General features: G+C 41.6%; 1 protein-coding gene across 2 annotated transcripts in view; it reads right to left on the bottom strand.

Moving 5' to 3' along the window:
- LOC129825292 (forkhead box protein K2-like) overlaps positions 1–10,145 on the bottom strand; it is a 29,306-nt gene extending 19,161 nt beyond the window's left edge. The window contains exons 1-2 of one of the 2 annotated variants that reach the window (XM_055885288.1): positions 9,639–10,145; positions 839–1,027 (exon numbers count right to left, since the gene is read on the bottom strand). In XM_055885288.1, coding sequence (XP_055741263.1) covers positions 839–1,027; positions 9,639–9,931 — 482 coding nt within the window. In that variant the 5' untranslated portion in view covers positions 9,932–10,145. The remainder of the gene's footprint in view (positions 1–838; positions 1,028–9,638) is intronic. The other variant, XM_055885277.1, reaches the window with a different exon arrangement.
- Positions 10,146–19,276: the final 9,131 nt, after the last annotated feature.

Genomic DNA, 19,276 nt, shown 5'->3' with positions numbered 1-19,276 from the left:
TACAAACAAACACGTGACTGGCTTACCTGTTCTGGGGAACTACGGTAAGCTTCATCACATAAAATAATGTGACAGGTGAAATGAAGAATGCAATATGCTTTATCTCGTGATGTATTGCACAAGTTGACTGCAGATATTAACATAAAAAGTTGCTACAAATATTCAAATTTACTATAACTTCAAAGAAATAGTTGACGATTTTGAAAAATCCTCTTGTGGCTTCTTCCAAATACCCCGTTATACAGTATACCACCCAAGCCTACAGGATACTTGACTTGTAACTAACCTTTCCTATGGAAAAAACAAATGCTATTTGTTGAATATTAGTAGTACAGTAATACTCCTGGCATTTTTGTAAAGCTCAATTTCCCCCCTTTTCAAGGAATGTGCACATGATGGAAGTTAGAGGTAGCCTAAATATTCATAATTTAAATCGGAAAAAATGCACTTAATGTGACCTAAATGGCTGTGACTTAAACTAGACAAACTGCCCAGAGTTTTAGTCGACTAATAATAACTAACAAAGGATGAAATGACTAAAATGTGACTGAGAAAAGGTATTAAAACAGCTGTCAAAATTAACATTGCTAGAAGCCATGTATTTTCAGTCAACACACACACAGCAGCTAAGTAAAGACTGCCAATGGCTACACAGACTAGACAAGTATACACAAAATAAAGCGGTGTTGGACAGATTGTGTAGGTTAGGGGGTGACCTAACCTGCAAGCTGAGCCTGGTTCACAGCTTCTTCCAGAGTTCAATAAACTAAGCATTAGCCGCCAGGCCAGTATAAGTTATCTCAAGGTTAACTGAGGCCCAGGCCTACTGTTACTGTACCTGATGGTGCCGGTGGGCGAGGGCAGGGGGCTCATGAGGTGTGCGATGTTGTCTGGAATGTTTATGGTGAGTGGAGAGATGTGGACTGGTTTTACTGGAGACTCAGGCGCCTCATGCTTCTCCCTCTTCCCACTGGACAGGGCTGTGAATGTGATCTTGATGTTTGTGCTGGGAAACCTGAAAGTGCACCTGCAGAGAAAACGAGACAAAAGGTTCAAATTCACCTACCACACAATGTAATGCAACCTTCCAGTCTATGTGGCCTCTGAGCATCCACACACTACATGTTAATGTTTTTAAATGTATGTAAACTGTAAAAAGTATTTTGTATGTAATGTCTTTTTCGTTATTCACTACTTATATGGACACCTGCTCATCGAACATCTTATTCCAAAATCATGGACATTAATATGGAGTTGGTTCCCCTTTTGCTGCTATAACAGCCTCCACTCTTCGTGGAAAGACTTCCCATAGATGTTGAAACATTGCTGCGGGGACTTGCTTCTATTGAGCCACAAAAGCATTACTGAGGTCGGGCACTGATGTTGGGCGATTAGGCCTGGCTCGCAGTCGGCGTTCCAATTCATCCCAAAGGTGTTCGATGGGGTTGAGGTCAGGGTTCTGTAAAGGCCAGTCAAGTTCTTCCACATCGATCGACAAATCATTTCTATATGGACCTCGCATTTTCATGCTGAAACAGGAAAGGGCCTTCCTCAAACTGTTGCCACCAAGATGGAAGCACAGAAGTCTAGAATGTCATTGTATGCTGTAGCGTTAAGATCTCCCTTCACTGGAACTAAGGGGCCCGAACCTTGAAAAACAGCCCCAGACGATTATTCCTCCACCAAAGTTTAAAGTTGGCACTATGCATTGGGGCAGGTAGTGTTCTCCTGGCATCAACCAAACCCAGATTTGTCCGTCGGACTGCCAGATGGTAAAGTGTGATTCATCACGCCAGAGAACGAGTTTTCACTGCTCCAGAGTACAATGGCGGCGAGCTTCACACATTATATGAAGCTCCTGACAAACGGTTCTTGTGCTGACATTGCTTCTAGAGGCTCAGGCTAAATATAGGCTGTGGTAGCCTAATCAAACACACATTCTCATTGTGGGGTAAACAACAAGCAGTGTGAATGCCTAGAATGGAGATGTCCATATACACCAAGGTTCAATCAGTACAGGATCAGGCTCCATCACCACACCCTAGAGAGATGGAGGCCCAGATTGTTATGCCATTCCTGCTTACTTTTGGTCCGGATGCCAGGTGCTGCAGCACTTGTTGCCAAGCCCCAACAGAGCTGGCATAGAGCACATTCAGAGAGAACAGTGTCCCTGACACCCAAGTCTCAAATTAGCATTGCTACTCAGAGGGTGAAAAACTGCTGGGAGCCAGCCTGGTGAAGCCAGACACTTCAATTATGCATATGCACTCCAACACCCTTTCAGGACCAATGTAATACCCCTGTCAACAAAGAGCATGGGAAACTAAATTATTTGATGAAATAGGGGGATGTTGATGACCTCATTATGCAGACCACACGTAGCTAGTGTCTAGTGGGAAAACATGTTTTTTCAAAACGAGTTACCAGCATGGTACAGGGATACAAACTGGTGAGGGCCCAAAAAGGTGACACTTTTGTTTTGCACTGAAACATGCAAAACATGCCTGTTAGGGGGAAATGCAGGTTAACTAATTAAACAAATAATATGATCTACATGATCAGTCTGTGTGTAAAATAAAAAGTGGTTAATGTGAACCTAACTCACAGCTAAAAAATGTAAAGAAAGCAATCCAATGTTATTTGTTGCCTAGACTTTACTGCAAATGACACTCAAGTTGAGAAAAAACAATACACTAATATTGCAGTTAGCCATGACAGCCTTTATAATAGAACGCTTGTGACCACACACACACACATTGCACATGGGAAAAATACATTTTAAAGTAGAAATAGAATGAAACAAAAGAGGCATTCTATTTTTGCTCTATTATAGTGGTCACTATAGACATTGATCAAAAATAACATTCACTGAGTTAAGTTATAATCCCCCTCACACGTATTCCTGTCAAGTTCAACACAACAAAAACAATATATTTGGGCTAGACTGCACATTATACACTTTCTGCCTGTGGACATCTGTTCTACAATGTGCCAGCAAAAGTGAGAAAGAGGGAAAGTGTGTGGTGTTCCTTTCACCTCTATCGTGGCATCCAGCTTAAGCCAGGCCCAGCTCCACACCCTGAATGTACTTGTTTAACTCACCTAATTCTCTCATTCTGAAAAGTAACCACATACTGTAGAGGGAAAACATTAGTTAACAGATAGTGGTTAGTTCTTTAGCTGATTAACATTTCACACAGATTGCCAGGGTCCAGTAAGCAACTAACGCGTTATAACTTGAGGAACGGCAAGGAGTCGTACACCAGTTAATACTATAGAGAATTGGTTAGGTTACTAACGTTAGCTCATTTGATATTGTAATGTTAGCTGTCTACTTCATTAGCAAGCTAATTTTCACACCATAAACTCAATTATTTGATCAGATAAGTTTGCTAATATTTCTCTGTCTAGCTAACTGAGAATTAGATCCAGCTAGCAAGATACTTAACAATGCTAATACCAGTTCCACACTTTCTCCCTCACCACAAACTTTCTAAATGCCATTAGTTTTTCGGTTACAGCTCATGAAGTACGCTTCATCACCTTCTCACCCCTGTCTCCATGGTCAGGCTTCTCATCTAACGTTACCTCTTCGTTATCGTAATAATTATAATCAGAGTTTGTTCTGTTAGGTGACCTAAACTGGGATATGCTTAACACCCCGGCAGTCCTACAATCTAAGCTTGATGCCCTCAATCTCACTCAAATCATCAAGGAACCCACCAGGTACAACCCTAAATCCGTAAACACGGGCACCCTAATAGACATTATCCTGACCAACTTGCCCCCCAAATACACCTATGCTGTCTTCAATCAAGATCTCAGCGATCACTGCCTCATTGCCTGTATCCGCCACGGGTCCGAGGCCAAACGACCACCCCTCATCACTGTCAAACGCTCCCTAAAACACTTCTGCGAGCAGGCCTTTCTAATCGACCTGGCCCGGGTACCCTGGAAGGATATTGACCTCATCCCGTCAGTTGAGGATGCCTGGTCATTCTTTAAAAGTTACTTCCTCACCATATTAGACAAGCATGCTCAGTTCAAAAAATGCAGAACCAAGAACAGATATAGCCCTTGGTTCACTCCAGACCTGACTGCCCTCGACCAGCACAAAAACATCCTGTGGCGAACTGCAATAGCATCGAAGAGCCCCCGCGATATGCAACTCTTCAGGGAAGTCAGGAACCAATACACGCAGTCAGTCAGGAAAGCAAAGGCCAGCTTTTTCAAGCAGAAATTTGCATCCTGTAGCTCTAACTCCAAAAAGTTCTGGGATACTGTAAAGTCCATGGAAAACAAGAGCACCTCCTCCCAGCTGCCCACTTCACTGAGGCTAGGTAACACGGTCAGCACTGATAAGTCCGTGATAATCGAAAACTTCAACAAACATTTCTCAATGGCTGGCCATGCCTTCCTCCTGGCGACTCCAACCTTGGCCAACAGCCCCCCCCCCCCCCCCCCCCCCCCCCCCCCCCCGTTGCTACTCGCCCAAGCCTCCCCATCTTCTCCTTTACCCATATCCAGATAGCAGATGTTCTGAAAGAGCTGGAAAACCTGGACCCATACAAATCAGCTGGGCTTGACAATCTGGACCCCCTATTTCTGAAACTGTCCGCCGCCATTGTCGCACCCCCTATTACCAGCCTGTTCAACCTCTCCTTCGTATCATCTGAGATCCCCAAGGATTGGAAAGCTGCCGCGGTCATCCCCCTCTTCAAAGGGGGAGACACCCTGGACCCAAACTGTTACAGACCTATATCCATCCTGCCCTGCCTATCTAAGGTCTTCGAAAGCCAAGTCAACAAACAGATCACTGACCATCTCAAATCCCACCGTACCTTCTCCGCTGTGCAATCCGGTTTCCGAGCCGGTCACGGGTGCACCTCAGCCACGCTCAAGGTACTAAACGATGTCATAACCGCCATCGATAAAAGACATTACTGTGCAGCCGTCTTCATCGACCTGGCCAAGGCTTTCGACTCTGTCAATCACCATATTCTTATCGGCAGACTCAGTAGCCTCGGTTTTTCTAATGACTGCCTTGCCTGGTTCACCAACTATTTTGCAGACAGAGTTCAGTGTGTCAAATCGGAGGGCATGTTGTCCGGTCCTCTGGCAGTCTCTGTGGGGGTACCACAGGGTTCAATTCTCGGGCCGACTCTTTTCTCTGTATACATCAATGATGTTGCTCTTGCTGCGGGCGATTCCCTGATCCACCTCTATGCAGACGACACCATTCTGTATACTTTCGGCCCTTCCTTGGACACTGTGCTATCTAACCTCCAAACGAGCTTCAATGCCATACAACACTCCTTCCGTGGCCTCCAACTGCTCTTAAACGCTAGTAAAACCAAATACATGCTTTTCAACCGTTCGCTGCCTGCACCCGCACGCCCGACTAGCATCACCACCCTGGACGGTTCCGACCTAGAATATGTGGACATCTATAAGTACCTAGGTGTCTGGCTAGACTGCAAACTCTCCTTCCAGACTCATATCAAACATCTCCAATCCAAAATCAAATCTAGAGTCGGCTTTCTATTCCGCAACAAAGCCTCCTTCACTCACGCCGCCAAACTTACCCTAGTAAAACTGACTATCCTACCGATCCTCGACTTCGGCGATGTCATCTACAAAATAGCTTCCAATACTCTACTCAGCAAACTGGATGCAGTTTATCACAGTGCCATCTGTTTTGTTACTAAAGCACCTTATACGACCCACCACTGCGACCTGTATGCCCTAGTCGGCTGGCCCTCGCTACATGTTCGTCGTCAGACCCACTGGCTCCAGGTCATCTACAAGGCTATGCTAGGTAAAGTGCCGCCTTATCTCAGTTCACTGGTCACGATGGCTACACCCACCCGTAGCACGCGCTCCAGCAGGTGTATCTCACTGATCATCCCTAAAGCCAAAACCTCATTTGGACGCCTTTCCTTCCAGTTCTCTGCTGCCTGCGACTGGAACGAATTGCAAAAATCTCTGAAGTTGGAGACTTTTATCTCCCTCAACAACTTTAAAAATCTGCTATCCGAGCAGCTAACCGATCGCTGCAGCTGTACATAGTCCATCTGTAAACTACCCACCCAATTTACCTACCTCACCCCCCATACTGCTTTTATTTATTTACTTTTCTGCTCTTTTGCACACCAGTATCTCTTCTTGCACATGATCATCTGATGATTTATCACTCCAGTGTTAATCTGCTAAATTGTAATTACTCGATTTATTGCTTACCTCATGCCTTTTGCACACATTGTATATAGATTCTCTTTTTTTCTACCATGTTATTGACTTGTTTATTGTTTACTCCATGTGTAACTCTGTGTTGTTGTCTGTTCACACTGCTATGCTTTATCTTGGCCAGGTCGCAGTTGCAAATGAGAACTTGTTCTCAACTAGCCTACCTGGTTAAATAAAGGTGAAAAAAATAAATAATAAAATAACATTGAAGGTTGTGCAATGTAACAGTAATATTTAGACTTAGGGTTGCCACCCGTTCAATAAAATACGGACCTCTAGTTCAGAGAAATTAGTCATTGAAGCTGTTGGGTTTATGTGCCATCTTACATCCTGATATGACTTGGTTCTGACCACTGATGGTGTTGTTCCTGCTATTGAGGGGAAAATCACCTAATAGCAAGAACAGCACCATCAACATTGTGCTCAGCAGCACACTCACATGGCAACCATCAGGGTGTCTTTGATACAGGAATGCTGAGCTCTGAGACATCACATTCCTCGCAGAGTGCTGTGTGTGACAAAAGGCAACACACATTGCTTTTACAACGTTGGGTTTGTGTGTGTGTTGGGGGCTCACTGATCCTCTGTCAGTCAGGCACAGAGGCATACAAACATCAAACAGAATTCCTTTTGCCACCAGGCCCCCAATCTCTACTACCTGAGGTAAAGAATTCCACTAGACCACAAAACCCACCCCCTACCAAACAATGAATGTTATTATAGTCTACTATCTGCTTCAATCAATTCATACTTAAATGTTTTCACCAATAAAAGAAGCTTGGTTAAGAGGATAAGCTTGTATGGAAATCCCAAGTCATTTTGCAAAGAGCTGAGTTTTCCCACAGCCTCAATGCATTTTCACATTCAGGCTCCTTTGCCAATTGCCATCCTTGCTCAATGAGACCAAACATTTCGTAAAAGCAAATGCACAGTTGCTATGTTATGCCAGGATGTAGAACACAACGGACCCTCAAAAGATCAAAAAGTATCCAAGCTCAGGGCAGCAGAGACAAGAAGTCTTCTCTATTTCTTTCACTTTTTTTGCCCAAGATAATCATCATCCCTAAAGATTACCCTAAAAACACACAACATTCCAATGAGACAAAACAATGAGCATCAAACTAATATAACTGCTTTACACAGATTCAGTTAGGATGTAAAAAGTCATGGCAAGACTATGCCATGGAGTAATTATGTAGGCGTGGGAGAGCAACAACATGGAGGGCAGGGCAGCAGTGACTGCTTCATTCTGGCAACTTGTCATTCTGTTAGAATCCAGGGGACATAAAGAACCCCAGTCCAGAGCTCTCCAAGCCAAGACTGTCTGTCCACTTCCCTGATCATTCTTTGCCTTAGGTAGGGTGGGCTACTATAGTCATTATACCCATAAAGCCCAATTCCAAAATAAGGATATTACAAGGTTTTCATGATGCTGTAGATGTGAACGTATAAAACACACCCCTGATTTAAAGCTCTTTAGTCACGTCAACCTGATCGATAAGGGAATTTGAGCCCACTGTGCTTCTTTGTTAGGAATCAACATCTCTTCAGTCTAAAGTGCTGTGATACAGTGTATGAATGGGTAAGAAGACTGGGTGGTCAGTTAAAGGGGCAATGAGCAGTTGCTACATCAATTTTTGGACGTATAAATTAATTATATGTACCCCACTGATTCTTGAATAATATAACTTGTCTCATGTCATACCCCATCACAACCCAAAATATAAACATGTTTTACTCCAACGTTTGTCAAAGTAAATGCAAACAAACACTATTATAGGGTGCATTCTTAAATTCACTCTGGCTTTCTACGCCGATTTCAGAGCACGCTGATCTGAGTGTACCAGAGTGCAGAATAACTGATGAATTTAAAAACAGTGCAACACCAGTTGAATATGACCTGTCAGTAAACAATGGCAAAAGATTTTTTTAAATTGTTGCCAGCAGCACAGTTAAAGTCACCAACGCTCTACATAACATAAACAGCCTAACCAGCTCTGCTAGGGAGATAGAAATGGTCAGAGTGATGTGTTCTCTCATTTGTGTCTGGAAGTAGCTAGCAAGTTAGCCAACTTTAGCCAGTTAGCTTGGGTGATTGACTGATGTGAGTTCCGAATGCTTGGATCAACCCTATTCCTCGGGCAGAGCGTCCAGTGTGCGCTGACAACGCTCTGAATTTGTGCGCACTCTGGGACTCCAGAGTGAATATATACGAACACACCCATAGCCTCAAAACATGTTTAAAACTATCATTTTGGATGGTCAGTCCTTGCATCCATACCTCTATATATGAATTTGAGTGGTTACATTTCTCCAGCCACATCCCTTAGCTTTTTACCGAAACAGGGTTGGGTAGCCCGCTTTGTTATTGTTTCTACTGCTGACTGCTGCTTTAAGAATGCAGCTTTGTGTTTGTATGTCACTGAGGCAACTGACCAATGAATGAGCCCCAGCAGCCCACTAAATTTTGTTGTGAATTATGCATCAAATATCAACATTCAAAAGTTCCTAATTAAATACAGGGTTGTCTTCAGATTTAATGGTTGAGTTGGATTGGAGTGTATGTTGCAAGTTTCTTTAGAATAAAATTAGGCAAATCTGACAAAACAAACTATGCATTCCGGGAATTTGGCATAGAATCTCATTTTAGTATTATGGAATTCAAATCGGTCTAAGAGAATAGAGTAATGTTACCGTGATGGCAAGAGGAAAATATTAGTCAGTGGATATTTTGAGAAAACTATTTCCTATGTATTGTAACGTTAGCATGGACCTTTGTGACCTGCCATTCTAATTTTGTGAATGGAGCAAACTGAAGCAAAACATCTATCTTCCGAGTTGTGCAAAGCTGACCCGTAATGACCCGTATCAGAAATGTTCAATTGAGTGATGGCCTAGTGATGCACATCACACATGTTATAAAGATACAGGCCTACAAGCAACGTAGCCATCCACAAACTTAAATATAAACAAAACATCGATCATATCCACCTGACTAACAAAACACTTGCACAGACCTATATGACATTGTTTGCATGTATGATCAAGTAACTTACACAGCTAGCTAGTTACAATAATAATCCACTATGTGATAGCAAATCAACTGAAAGCTGGCCGACAGACAGTGTGCTGTAGAATCAAGTTCGAATATCGCTAACTACATTTGGCTGTCTTAATTCAGAAGATATTTTATAACAATGGGAGGGCAGTTCATAACATGTAGCTACTAGTATCTGACAAACACTGTCTAGCTGACGTTAATTAGCTAGCAAAGATGAACCTACATGGCAAACACCACCCCGTAGTCTTGCTGCAACAACACGTGCTTTGTGGTAATTGAAAACAAAGATAACTAGCTAGTTATTCTAAACACAGATACATGTTGAACTTACATTCGTGGTAGTTGTAGAGGAGGGGCACCCCGTCTGAGGAACACTCCATCCACGAACACCCCATTTTTGCCGAGGCATCGCAAGTAGAAGTCTCCACCACCAGTGCTATCGTCACTAACTGTGAATATTTCGAGATGTCTTCGAGAAATAAAACTGGAATGACCCATGCTCACATCCACGGAGCCCTGAGACGAGTTCCTCCCGATAGTCACCGAGCGCTTTTTCATCAGGTATTCGAATTCACGGCCCTCAAGCCGGGCAACCGGCCCTAGCGACCCGCTTAACACCGCCATTTTACAGGATAAAGGGTGTATTTGACAAATACTTATTAAAAAAAACACCGGTATGGAGATGCCCGTGTAGGTGTTTTAAATGCCGTCGCAAATTGTCGAATCGAAAAAAAAGGGGGGGTATCAAATTTAACACAAAAATTTAAGGGAACGTGCCAGACCAGGGACAGCCGCTCCAACCCAGCGCCGCGACACAGAGAGAAAGGGTAGGAGAAGGCTCCAACCAAACAACACAACATGTGGATATACCACGATTGACAATCTAATAACCCAATAAAAATTGAACAGGCACTTGACGCTACAAAGCGAAGACCAATCAGACACAAGAAACAGCTGATCATTGACTCAAGGTTGGTTGAACTGTAGCGTACGCGCATTGTGTTGTCAATAATTACCACATACAGAAAGTCAAAATTGGCTATATCTTAAAAATGTGATTTTTGGTCTTAATTTAAGGTTACGGTTAGGCATACAGTTAACAGTGTGGTTAGGTTTAAAATCACATTTTAAAAAGATCATTGTAGAAATGGGCGGGGCTTATGACTTTGTGGCTGTGGTATGTATTATGCATGGCGAGATGTGTGTCCCGGCACCATCGTTTAAAAAAAAAAAATCAAACGATGCCATTGCCAAGATGACAACGATTTCATGCTGTATGAGTGTTCTTTTTGTTAACATAGAATTGGATTATTCGTAAAACATTTATGTTGATGATGACGTTGTGATTTTCCACTGCATGTTTACATATTCAAAGCAACATGACCCATATAACCGAAATTATGAACAAGCTTGACATTTTGGATGAATAAATTGCCAATCGGAAGAATGGCTGGTATAGGCCGAGAATAAAGACTGAGACAATTTCCACAATGGTCACCATCCAACGCCTATACATTATAATCCATCACCAGGACTACTACGGACTCCATGCCTGGTATTGGATAGGGCACCGTTTGCAGCAGCTTGCCGGTTTGTGTTATGGTACCCAGAATGCCCTGAGACTCCTCTCGTAAATTATAGATGTCATAGTAGTCAGAGCTTTAACATCATTTTAGAATCATCCATTACGAAAATACAATATATCATTTCGACCCAACCACCAGGTACGGAGACTGGACCGAATGCTCGTTTATTTAACTCCAATAACCAACGTCTTTTGGGACTCGCTGTGGCCTTGCAGCAGGGAAACATGTGCGTTTCACGATGACGTCACAAATTGGAATCAATGCCCCTCCCAGTCCAGGGTTGTTTGTAAACATAGGATGGTGGTGGAGGGGAGGGTGAAAACATCAACACCTCTGCAAGAAGACCATGATCACACCTCTAGTGACAAGTACTGATAGTGGCATTCATTTGAATAGGGTATGCCAGTATGGCTTTGGATTGCATATCTACCTTGTCCTTCACCAGTCCAAATGAGAGACAAATATATTTTTCATGAAGCATCAGCTTACATCAGAAATAATGTTGGATTTGTCAGACAACCCTACACACAATTTCTTGGCTCTTTGTACAAATTAATGGAGGGGGATAATCATTTGTTTATATATTTGTAAAAAACACTCCTGCGCAATCTTGAACATGTAAAACTAGATAGAAAGCATGTAGGAATTGTAATGGATTTATATCTTTTCAAATAGGCCTAACTGCCTTTTTTTCTGGCCCCCGAATTGCTTTTGACAAACAAATTGGGCCAAAAATAAATATGTGCGGCCCTCCGTTGAATTTTGAACTCCCATTGTGGCCCTGGAGCCAAAATTATTGCCCATCCCTGCTTTATACTGTTTTATACCTTGTGTAACATATATCTTTCTTAAAGAGCATTTTACACGATCACCGTGGAACACCATACCTGGGGTCTATCGGAGTATCCTATAGTGGCTTTCCTTATCTCTCCTCTCCTTAGTTGTTCAAAACAGTGTCGATTTTAGCATGTAAATCTTGGTGGGGCAAACTCCCAAATTAGTTTTTAGATACATGCCAGCAAAGCCACTACACTACACAACACTAAACAATACATTAATTGCATTATAACGGTGACAAACGGTTCCCACAAACTGTTTTCTTTTCAGCACCATGGAGTGAATCCTTACCACTGCTACACCTGGCTGTCAGCAGAGACTTGTCTGGCAGCAAAACAGTTCATTCAGCCTCATTTACTGCCTTTTTTAAAGACATAGCTGATATCTCTGACTTCCTTAAGCAAATGTGGTTTCTACTGACAATTGAGATGTACAAACATAAAGGGACGACGAGTTGATAAGAGGCAATCCTTAATTTCGATTAAGACAAATGAGCGAGCTAGGGCGGACCTAGTCAATATAACTATTTATTCAGTACTTTTGAAATGTACAGCGACAGAATTCAGAACATGGGCTGTTCTTACAGTATTCTCCCTGTACGCCAAGTCAGAACCGTAGGCTAAGTTATGAGGGGGAAAGGGACCAAATTATTACAGTGAGGCACATGGGCTACTAACATCTTACTACACAACATATTTATGCAGCAGCATACAAGACATTTTTGGACTCACCTTGTTGTGCTGTGCTCACTTGAACAGGAAGGTGGCGCTGCGGTCCTTGTGGGAAAATGTTGTCATCAAACTTTGTCATCAAAGTCTGGCATTGTAGTGGAGGACCTGTTGGACTGTTTATTCTTAGTGTTTTCTTAGCACTATGCCAGGTGCTTGTAAGGGCACAGATGACATCAACTTCCAACTTCCAGTTGAGGTAGTTTAATGACACTGATTCACATAAATCCAGAGAATTCCTGTACGAAAGACTAAATATTAGTAGGGACATAGAACTGTAGCTCCGCCCACCGGTAATTGTGTTAACCAAGCGTGTGTGTGGTTATTTCTGAAAGACACACAATGGCCTTGGCTAAAACAAAGAATGCCAACTAAAGGCAATCAGAGGAGATGGCTGGAACTTATCACTTGGCTTGTGTACTTTCTCTATAATTACTTCCTTCTCCTCTGTTAGAGATTTCCCAGCATACTCTGCTCCACAATACCGGTGGGCGGAGCTACAGTTCTCCTATGTCCCTACTAATATTTAAATCAAATCAAATTTTATTTGTCACATACACATGGTTAGCAGATGTTAATGCGAGTGTAGCGAAATGCTTGTGCTTCTAGTTCCGACAATGCAGTAATAACCAACAAGTAATCTAACCTAACAATTCCACAACTACTATCTTATACACACAAGTGTAAAGGGATAAAGAATATGTACATAAAGATATATGAATGAGTGATAGTACAGAACGGCATAGGCAAGATGCAGTAGATGGTATAGAGTACAGTATATACATATGAGATGAGTCTTTCGTACAGGAATTCTCTGGATTTATGGTGCTTTCAAGACAACTGAGAACACGGGAAAAAAACAAAGTCGAATCATGACGTCGGTGATCTTCAGGTCAGAGCTCTAGAAAGAGGCCAGAGTTCCCGACATGGAATTCTGTGTTAGATGGCCGTTCAAAACGTATTTTCCCAGTCGGAGCTTGTTTTTTCCCCCAGAGTTACCAGTTGTCTTGAACTCACTGAAGTCTGAGATTACCCAGTTCCGAGTTTCCAATTTTGAACACGACAGGATTGACAACATGGCCAATGTATTCAAACTTATCTGACCCATGGTGTTCAATGTTTATCCTTTTAAGCTTGGAAAAGAGACCCTTAAACCCAGGATTTGACCACTCTCCCACTCCACTGAATAGCAGGCTATTGATTGCTTTGCGGTGCTTGCAGTAAGCCACTGATTCCTTCCAAACCACACATTTTTGCTGTGTAATGTTTATGTCCAATGGCTGATGAGCACCAATACATTTTATATATACTTTCTCTTCATATAACAAGGATAGAAAAGGATTTGCCAGTAGATTGTCAACGTGATTCATGATAACTGTTTGTATAGCTTGCTAGTTAAGATTTTGAAAGTATGATGTTGACATGATATCAGGAATCATGGTAAGACCCAAGTGCAGACCGTGTGAAGTAACAATGTTTATTGTAATACCAGGGGCAGGCAATGACAGGTCAAGGCAGGCAGACTCAGGGTCAGGCAGAGTTTAGTAATGAGCTGGAGCAAAGGTACCGGACAGCAAGCAGGCTCAGGGTAGGCAGAGGTCAATAATCCGGAGGTGGGACAAAGGTACAGGACAGCAGTCAGGCTCAGGGACGGGCAGAGTGGTCAGGCTGGTGAGTACAAGGTCAGGACAAGCAAGGGTCAAAAACCAGGAGGATGAGAGGCAGTGAAAAAGACAGGCGCTGACAGGACAAACACTGGTAAGCTTGACAAACTGGCAACAGACAGACAGAAAACACAGGTATAAATACACAGGGGATAATGGAGAAGACGGGCGACAGCTGGAGGGGGGTGGAGACAATCACAAGGACAGGTGAAACAGATCAGGGTGAGACACATGATCAGTTCAATCAAAGCTACGGTACATATAACGTGATTTGACGTAATTTTCTCTGTGGCCAATGACCTTGAGCCTTTTTGGATGAGCACTTATTATGTAACTCTATGGCAGCACAAAAGGGGCTTGAATTTTCAAGCTCTCCCCGTAGATTTTGTGGTTACGTAGTGTCCCCATGAGTGACGGAAGACTGTGCCAATCATGGCGCAACTAGAGAACATTACCAACCCCTACACCATGTATTTTCCGCTGACTGTTCCACCACCACAGAAGCACTGAGCTAGGCTGAAACACCTGCATTTTGGAGCTGCCTTACTCAAGAAAGCAAAAAAGAGACAATGTTTGAATGCGGCTTTGTGAACTACACTTTTAAAATTGTTTGAATTTTTTTAATATATATTTTTAGCTAAACAGGTGGGGCTCAAAACAGGTGACCTGCCCTGAGTGACGGGTTGTCACTGGTTCAGAATATAGGATAAGTGGCCCACCCAGGGGATTTGCTTTCCCCTGTGGTTCTTCAAGATAAATGCTCTAAATGCAAAGATAATTTGCCTCTTCCTCTCTGCTAAAGGTGAGGAATAAGGCTTAGGTCTGGTCCAAAAACAACCCCTAGCCCCATACCTTAGGCACATCATTTGTTCTTAACTGACTTGCCTAGTTAAATAAAGGTTAAATAAAATAATTATTTCCATTGAGGTCCCTAAAGTGCATGGTGCAAAACCATTACATACAGTAGATAGAGACATAGAAACATTCTTACATTCAATAGATACATACATACAACATTATTACATAGGTACAGACATACATACATTATTACATAGGTACAGACATACATACATTATTACATAGGTACAGACATACATACATTATTACATAGGTACAGACATACATACATTATTACCTAGGTACAGACATGAAGATAGTTCTATTGTTCAATCATCAGCTAGCTTTTGAGGTTCTTTTTTAATGAAGTTATGGTCGGTATGGCTTTAAGTTGTTGTGGTAGTTTGTTCCGCTCCACAGCTTCATATATAGAAAGGTATTCTTACGTATAGACTCTTACGTTTTAAACAATCAATATCAGGGGCTCTGGGTTAAGAACAATTCTTCCATGCTTGTTTTGGCTGGTCTGTAGCTTATTCTTTAGATGTTTATGGATGCTGGTGAACCATTATGTGCATGCATAATTAAGGTGACACTGAATCAGTGTACATGCCAGAGTCACTATAAAGACCTTTTTAGGTCTGAGCTAGGAATGTACTTTTTTGGTTTATCTTTATTAAAGCTTTCAGTGCCATAGTATCACCAGTCAGGTACCTATCCAATTCACACCCATGGTAGCAGACCACGAGTAGCCCCCTTTGACACTTAAACCAGGGAACCTTGCAATCTTTACTCTGGAACCAAATCCGATGGATTCTGTTTTTCCAAGATGCATAGAAAGTCTGTTATTTTACAAATGCCTAAATTCTTTAAGAGCTACACACAAGTGCCTAGGGGTAGGGGTGAGTGGTTGTTTCTGGACAGACCTTTACAGAAACTATTCTTTCGAGATGCATGCACCAATGAACTATATGAATATCCAGCTACCACTGGAGGGAGGCATGCACCTTCCTTAACAATATTCACAAGATGGGAGAACCGCAGCAGAATGCTGGTAAACTGTACCAGAGGTTTACAGGAATAATGCATATCCTGGCATAATAACTGATTTGATAAATCATGTTCAGTAATTTCATAACATTATTTATGAACATGAAATGCTTTGAAGACTTATGTTACTGTTTTTGTAACATGAAAAACACGACAGTATTGCATCAGCTAGTGTTTTGCTAAACCCAGTTTGTTTTAGCAGGCCATAGAATGTGACGTGCACTCTCCATTTTAACTGTTTGTGTTCGAGTCAGAAGCCATATGAACCATATGAATAATGTTGATAATTACAACACATGTTTATTTTTGCTATATTGATCTCTTACATGCTGGCAACATACAGTAGGCAGTAACCCTTTCAATAGATTTGGCAATCATACAATCGAAATGATTTGATATTTCATGGTACAAGAGCAAATATTTGTGAAAGGGTTATTCTGTTTTGTTATGGTTCGTATGAAACAGTGTACTTATTTGTATACAAACAGCTTGTATACCAAAGAGTGATACGCAGGTGTATTAAAAGACTGCCTCACCTGTGTGAGAATATGCTAGAGTATGTATTTGTGGTAGGTTGATGGACATGCCCATAATTGTAAACAATGTGTAAAACAGGCAACATAACTCTTGCCTCACCTCTCTATGTCAAGGCCTTGTAATATTCTGCCACTGGAGTGTGAAGTGATAATGTGCTACTGATGTTTATGACTCACGCCACCATGACAACCTGAAATGGAGCATTAGCAGGAAACCCAGGGTCCCGCGAGGCTCTGAGCAGCGTGGTTTCCATACCACTGCTCCTGGGGAGAGGCTGCTCTAATGCCTCTCCTCCATTTCCTCTGGCCGGGGCCACAGCCAAATGGACTCATTAATAACACTCTCAATGAGGGCGTCAGAGGGAGCTAATGCTGCCCAGAGTGCTGATTAGGGCAAGGGGAATCCCAGGGGGCGAGAGGCAGAGGATAGGCATAATGAAAACTTCCTCTCCTTAGTCAAACTTCAACTCAGAGTGAATAAAGAGAACACACATTGTATACACACATACAACAACTAACACAAGCACACATTTAATTGTTACTTGTTTGAGTTTGACTGAATCAATATTCTGAATGTTTGTATACCGTCTATTGCGCAATATTCTGTACTTACAATAGATGCTACTATACTGAACAAAAATATAAACGCAACATGTACCTTCCATTTTTCATGAGCTGAAATAAAAGATCCCAGAAATGTTCCATACGCACAAAAAGCTTATTTCTCTCAAATTTTGTGCACAAATTTGTTTATATCCCTATTAGTGAGCATTCCTCCTTTGCCACGATAATCCATCCACCTGACAGGTGTGAAGATTAAACAGCATGATCATTAGTATCAAGTATGTATCAAGTATTGAGGGAGCGTGCAATTGGCATGCTGACTGTGAGAATGTCCACCATAGCTATTCCCAGATAATTTAATGTTCAATTCTCTACCATAAGCCACATACAAAGTCATTTTTGAGAATTTGGCAGAACGTCCAATCGGCCTCACAACCACATGTAACCACTCCAGCCCAGGACCTCCATATCCGGCTTCTCCACCTGTGGGATTGTCTGAGACCAGCCACCCGGACAGTTGATGAAACTAAGGAGTATTTCTGTCTGTAATAAAACTCATTCTGATTGGCTTGGCCTGGCTCCCCAGTGAGTGGACCTGGCTCCCCAGTGGGTGGGCCTATACCCTCCCAGGCCCACCCATGACTGCACCCCTGCCCAGTCATATGAAATTCATAGATTAGGGCCTAATGAATTTATTTCAATTGACTGATTTCCTTATATGAACTGTGACTCAGTAAAATTGTTGAAATGTTCCATGTTGTGTTTATATTTTTGTTCAGTATAATTTTGAGGTAATAAGTTTGACTATAACACTATTTTGTGTTCTCTGTCATGTCACACAAATATAATTTTATGTCACTAAAAACAGTGCACACTAGGGTTGATATGTCAGTCAAATGATTCTGTAGTCTCCCTGCTTTATTCAGCTAGACTTGTCTCTGTCGCCGTCCTTTTAGAAATCCTTAGTCATTGCTAGAGAATGATGTTTACTCTTTTTGTTAGTCTCTTGGTTGGGTGGATCTACTGTCACATCCTAAAGCAGAACCTACATTGCTAGTTAGACTAGTTTCAGGCAGCCTCACTACTTTAGTGAGTATTTATTTAGACAGTGAAGCTAAAACTATTCATTTGATTCTATACTCCAACATTTTGGATTAAAGATAAAATGTTTTATATGAGGCGACAGAAAATGTCAACTTTTTATCTTAGTGTATCTTCATACATATCTGTTTTACCGATTAGAAATGAAAACACTTTATGTGTCTAGTCCCCCCATTAGGAGTTGTCATTAGTACTTGGACAAATTAATGTACAGCAGGGGTCGGCAACAGGCGGCCTGTGTGCCTAAAACGGCCCACAAGTGATTTATTTTGCCCCCCAAAGTTTTTTGTAAAAAAAAAACGTGTTTAAAGTAGGAAATCTGTTTCCATTTCTTCCCTCAAATAAAAAGAGAGACATATGTGATCGTGTCTCAATATAACCAAGGTATGAAATGATTTTATTTGAAAATGCAATCTCTTTTTGGGCTTCCTTGTAAATAATTTGAATGTTACAAATTATTATATTTATGTTTCGCCCCCCCGACCGACAAAAATTGTCCCGCGGCTGAATCTAGTTGTCTACCCCTGACTTATAGTGTTTTACATTTAGTCAAAACTTTAGTATTTGGTTCCATATTCCTAGCACACAATGACTACATTAAGCGTGTGACTCTGCGAACTTGTTGGATGCAAAGGCAGGTTGTTATGGATGTGTTTCAGATAATGTTGTGCCCAATAGAAATGAATGGTAAGGAATGTACTGTATTCTGTCATTTTGGAGTCACTTTTATTGTAAATAAGAATATAATATGTTTTTTAAACACTTTTACATTAATGTGGATTTGTCTAAATAGTTATGAAACCTTCAAATGGGGTAACTAGATACATAAAGTGCTTTCATGTACTAAATGGTAAAACAGATATGTATGAAAATATCCTCAAATAAAAGATGACATTCTATACTGTCGCCTCATATAAAACATTTGATCCAAAAAGCTGTAGTATAAAGCCAAACTAAAAGTTTTAACTTCAATGAATAAATATGTAGGAGGGTGTACCTTTAGCACTCATCTTCTTCAAATAAATCAAATCAAAATCAAATAAAATGTTATTTGTCACATACACAT

This window comes from Salvelinus fontinalis, chromosome 2 (genome assembly GCF_029448725.1).
Source record: "Salvelinus fontinalis isolate EN_2023a chromosome 2, ASM2944872v1, whole genome shotgun sequence".
NCBI classification, from domain to species: Eukaryota; Metazoa; Chordata; class Actinopteri; order Salmoniformes; family Salmonidae; genus Salvelinus; species Salvelinus fontinalis.
This window is presented reverse-complemented; position numbering and strand designations above follow the sequence as displayed.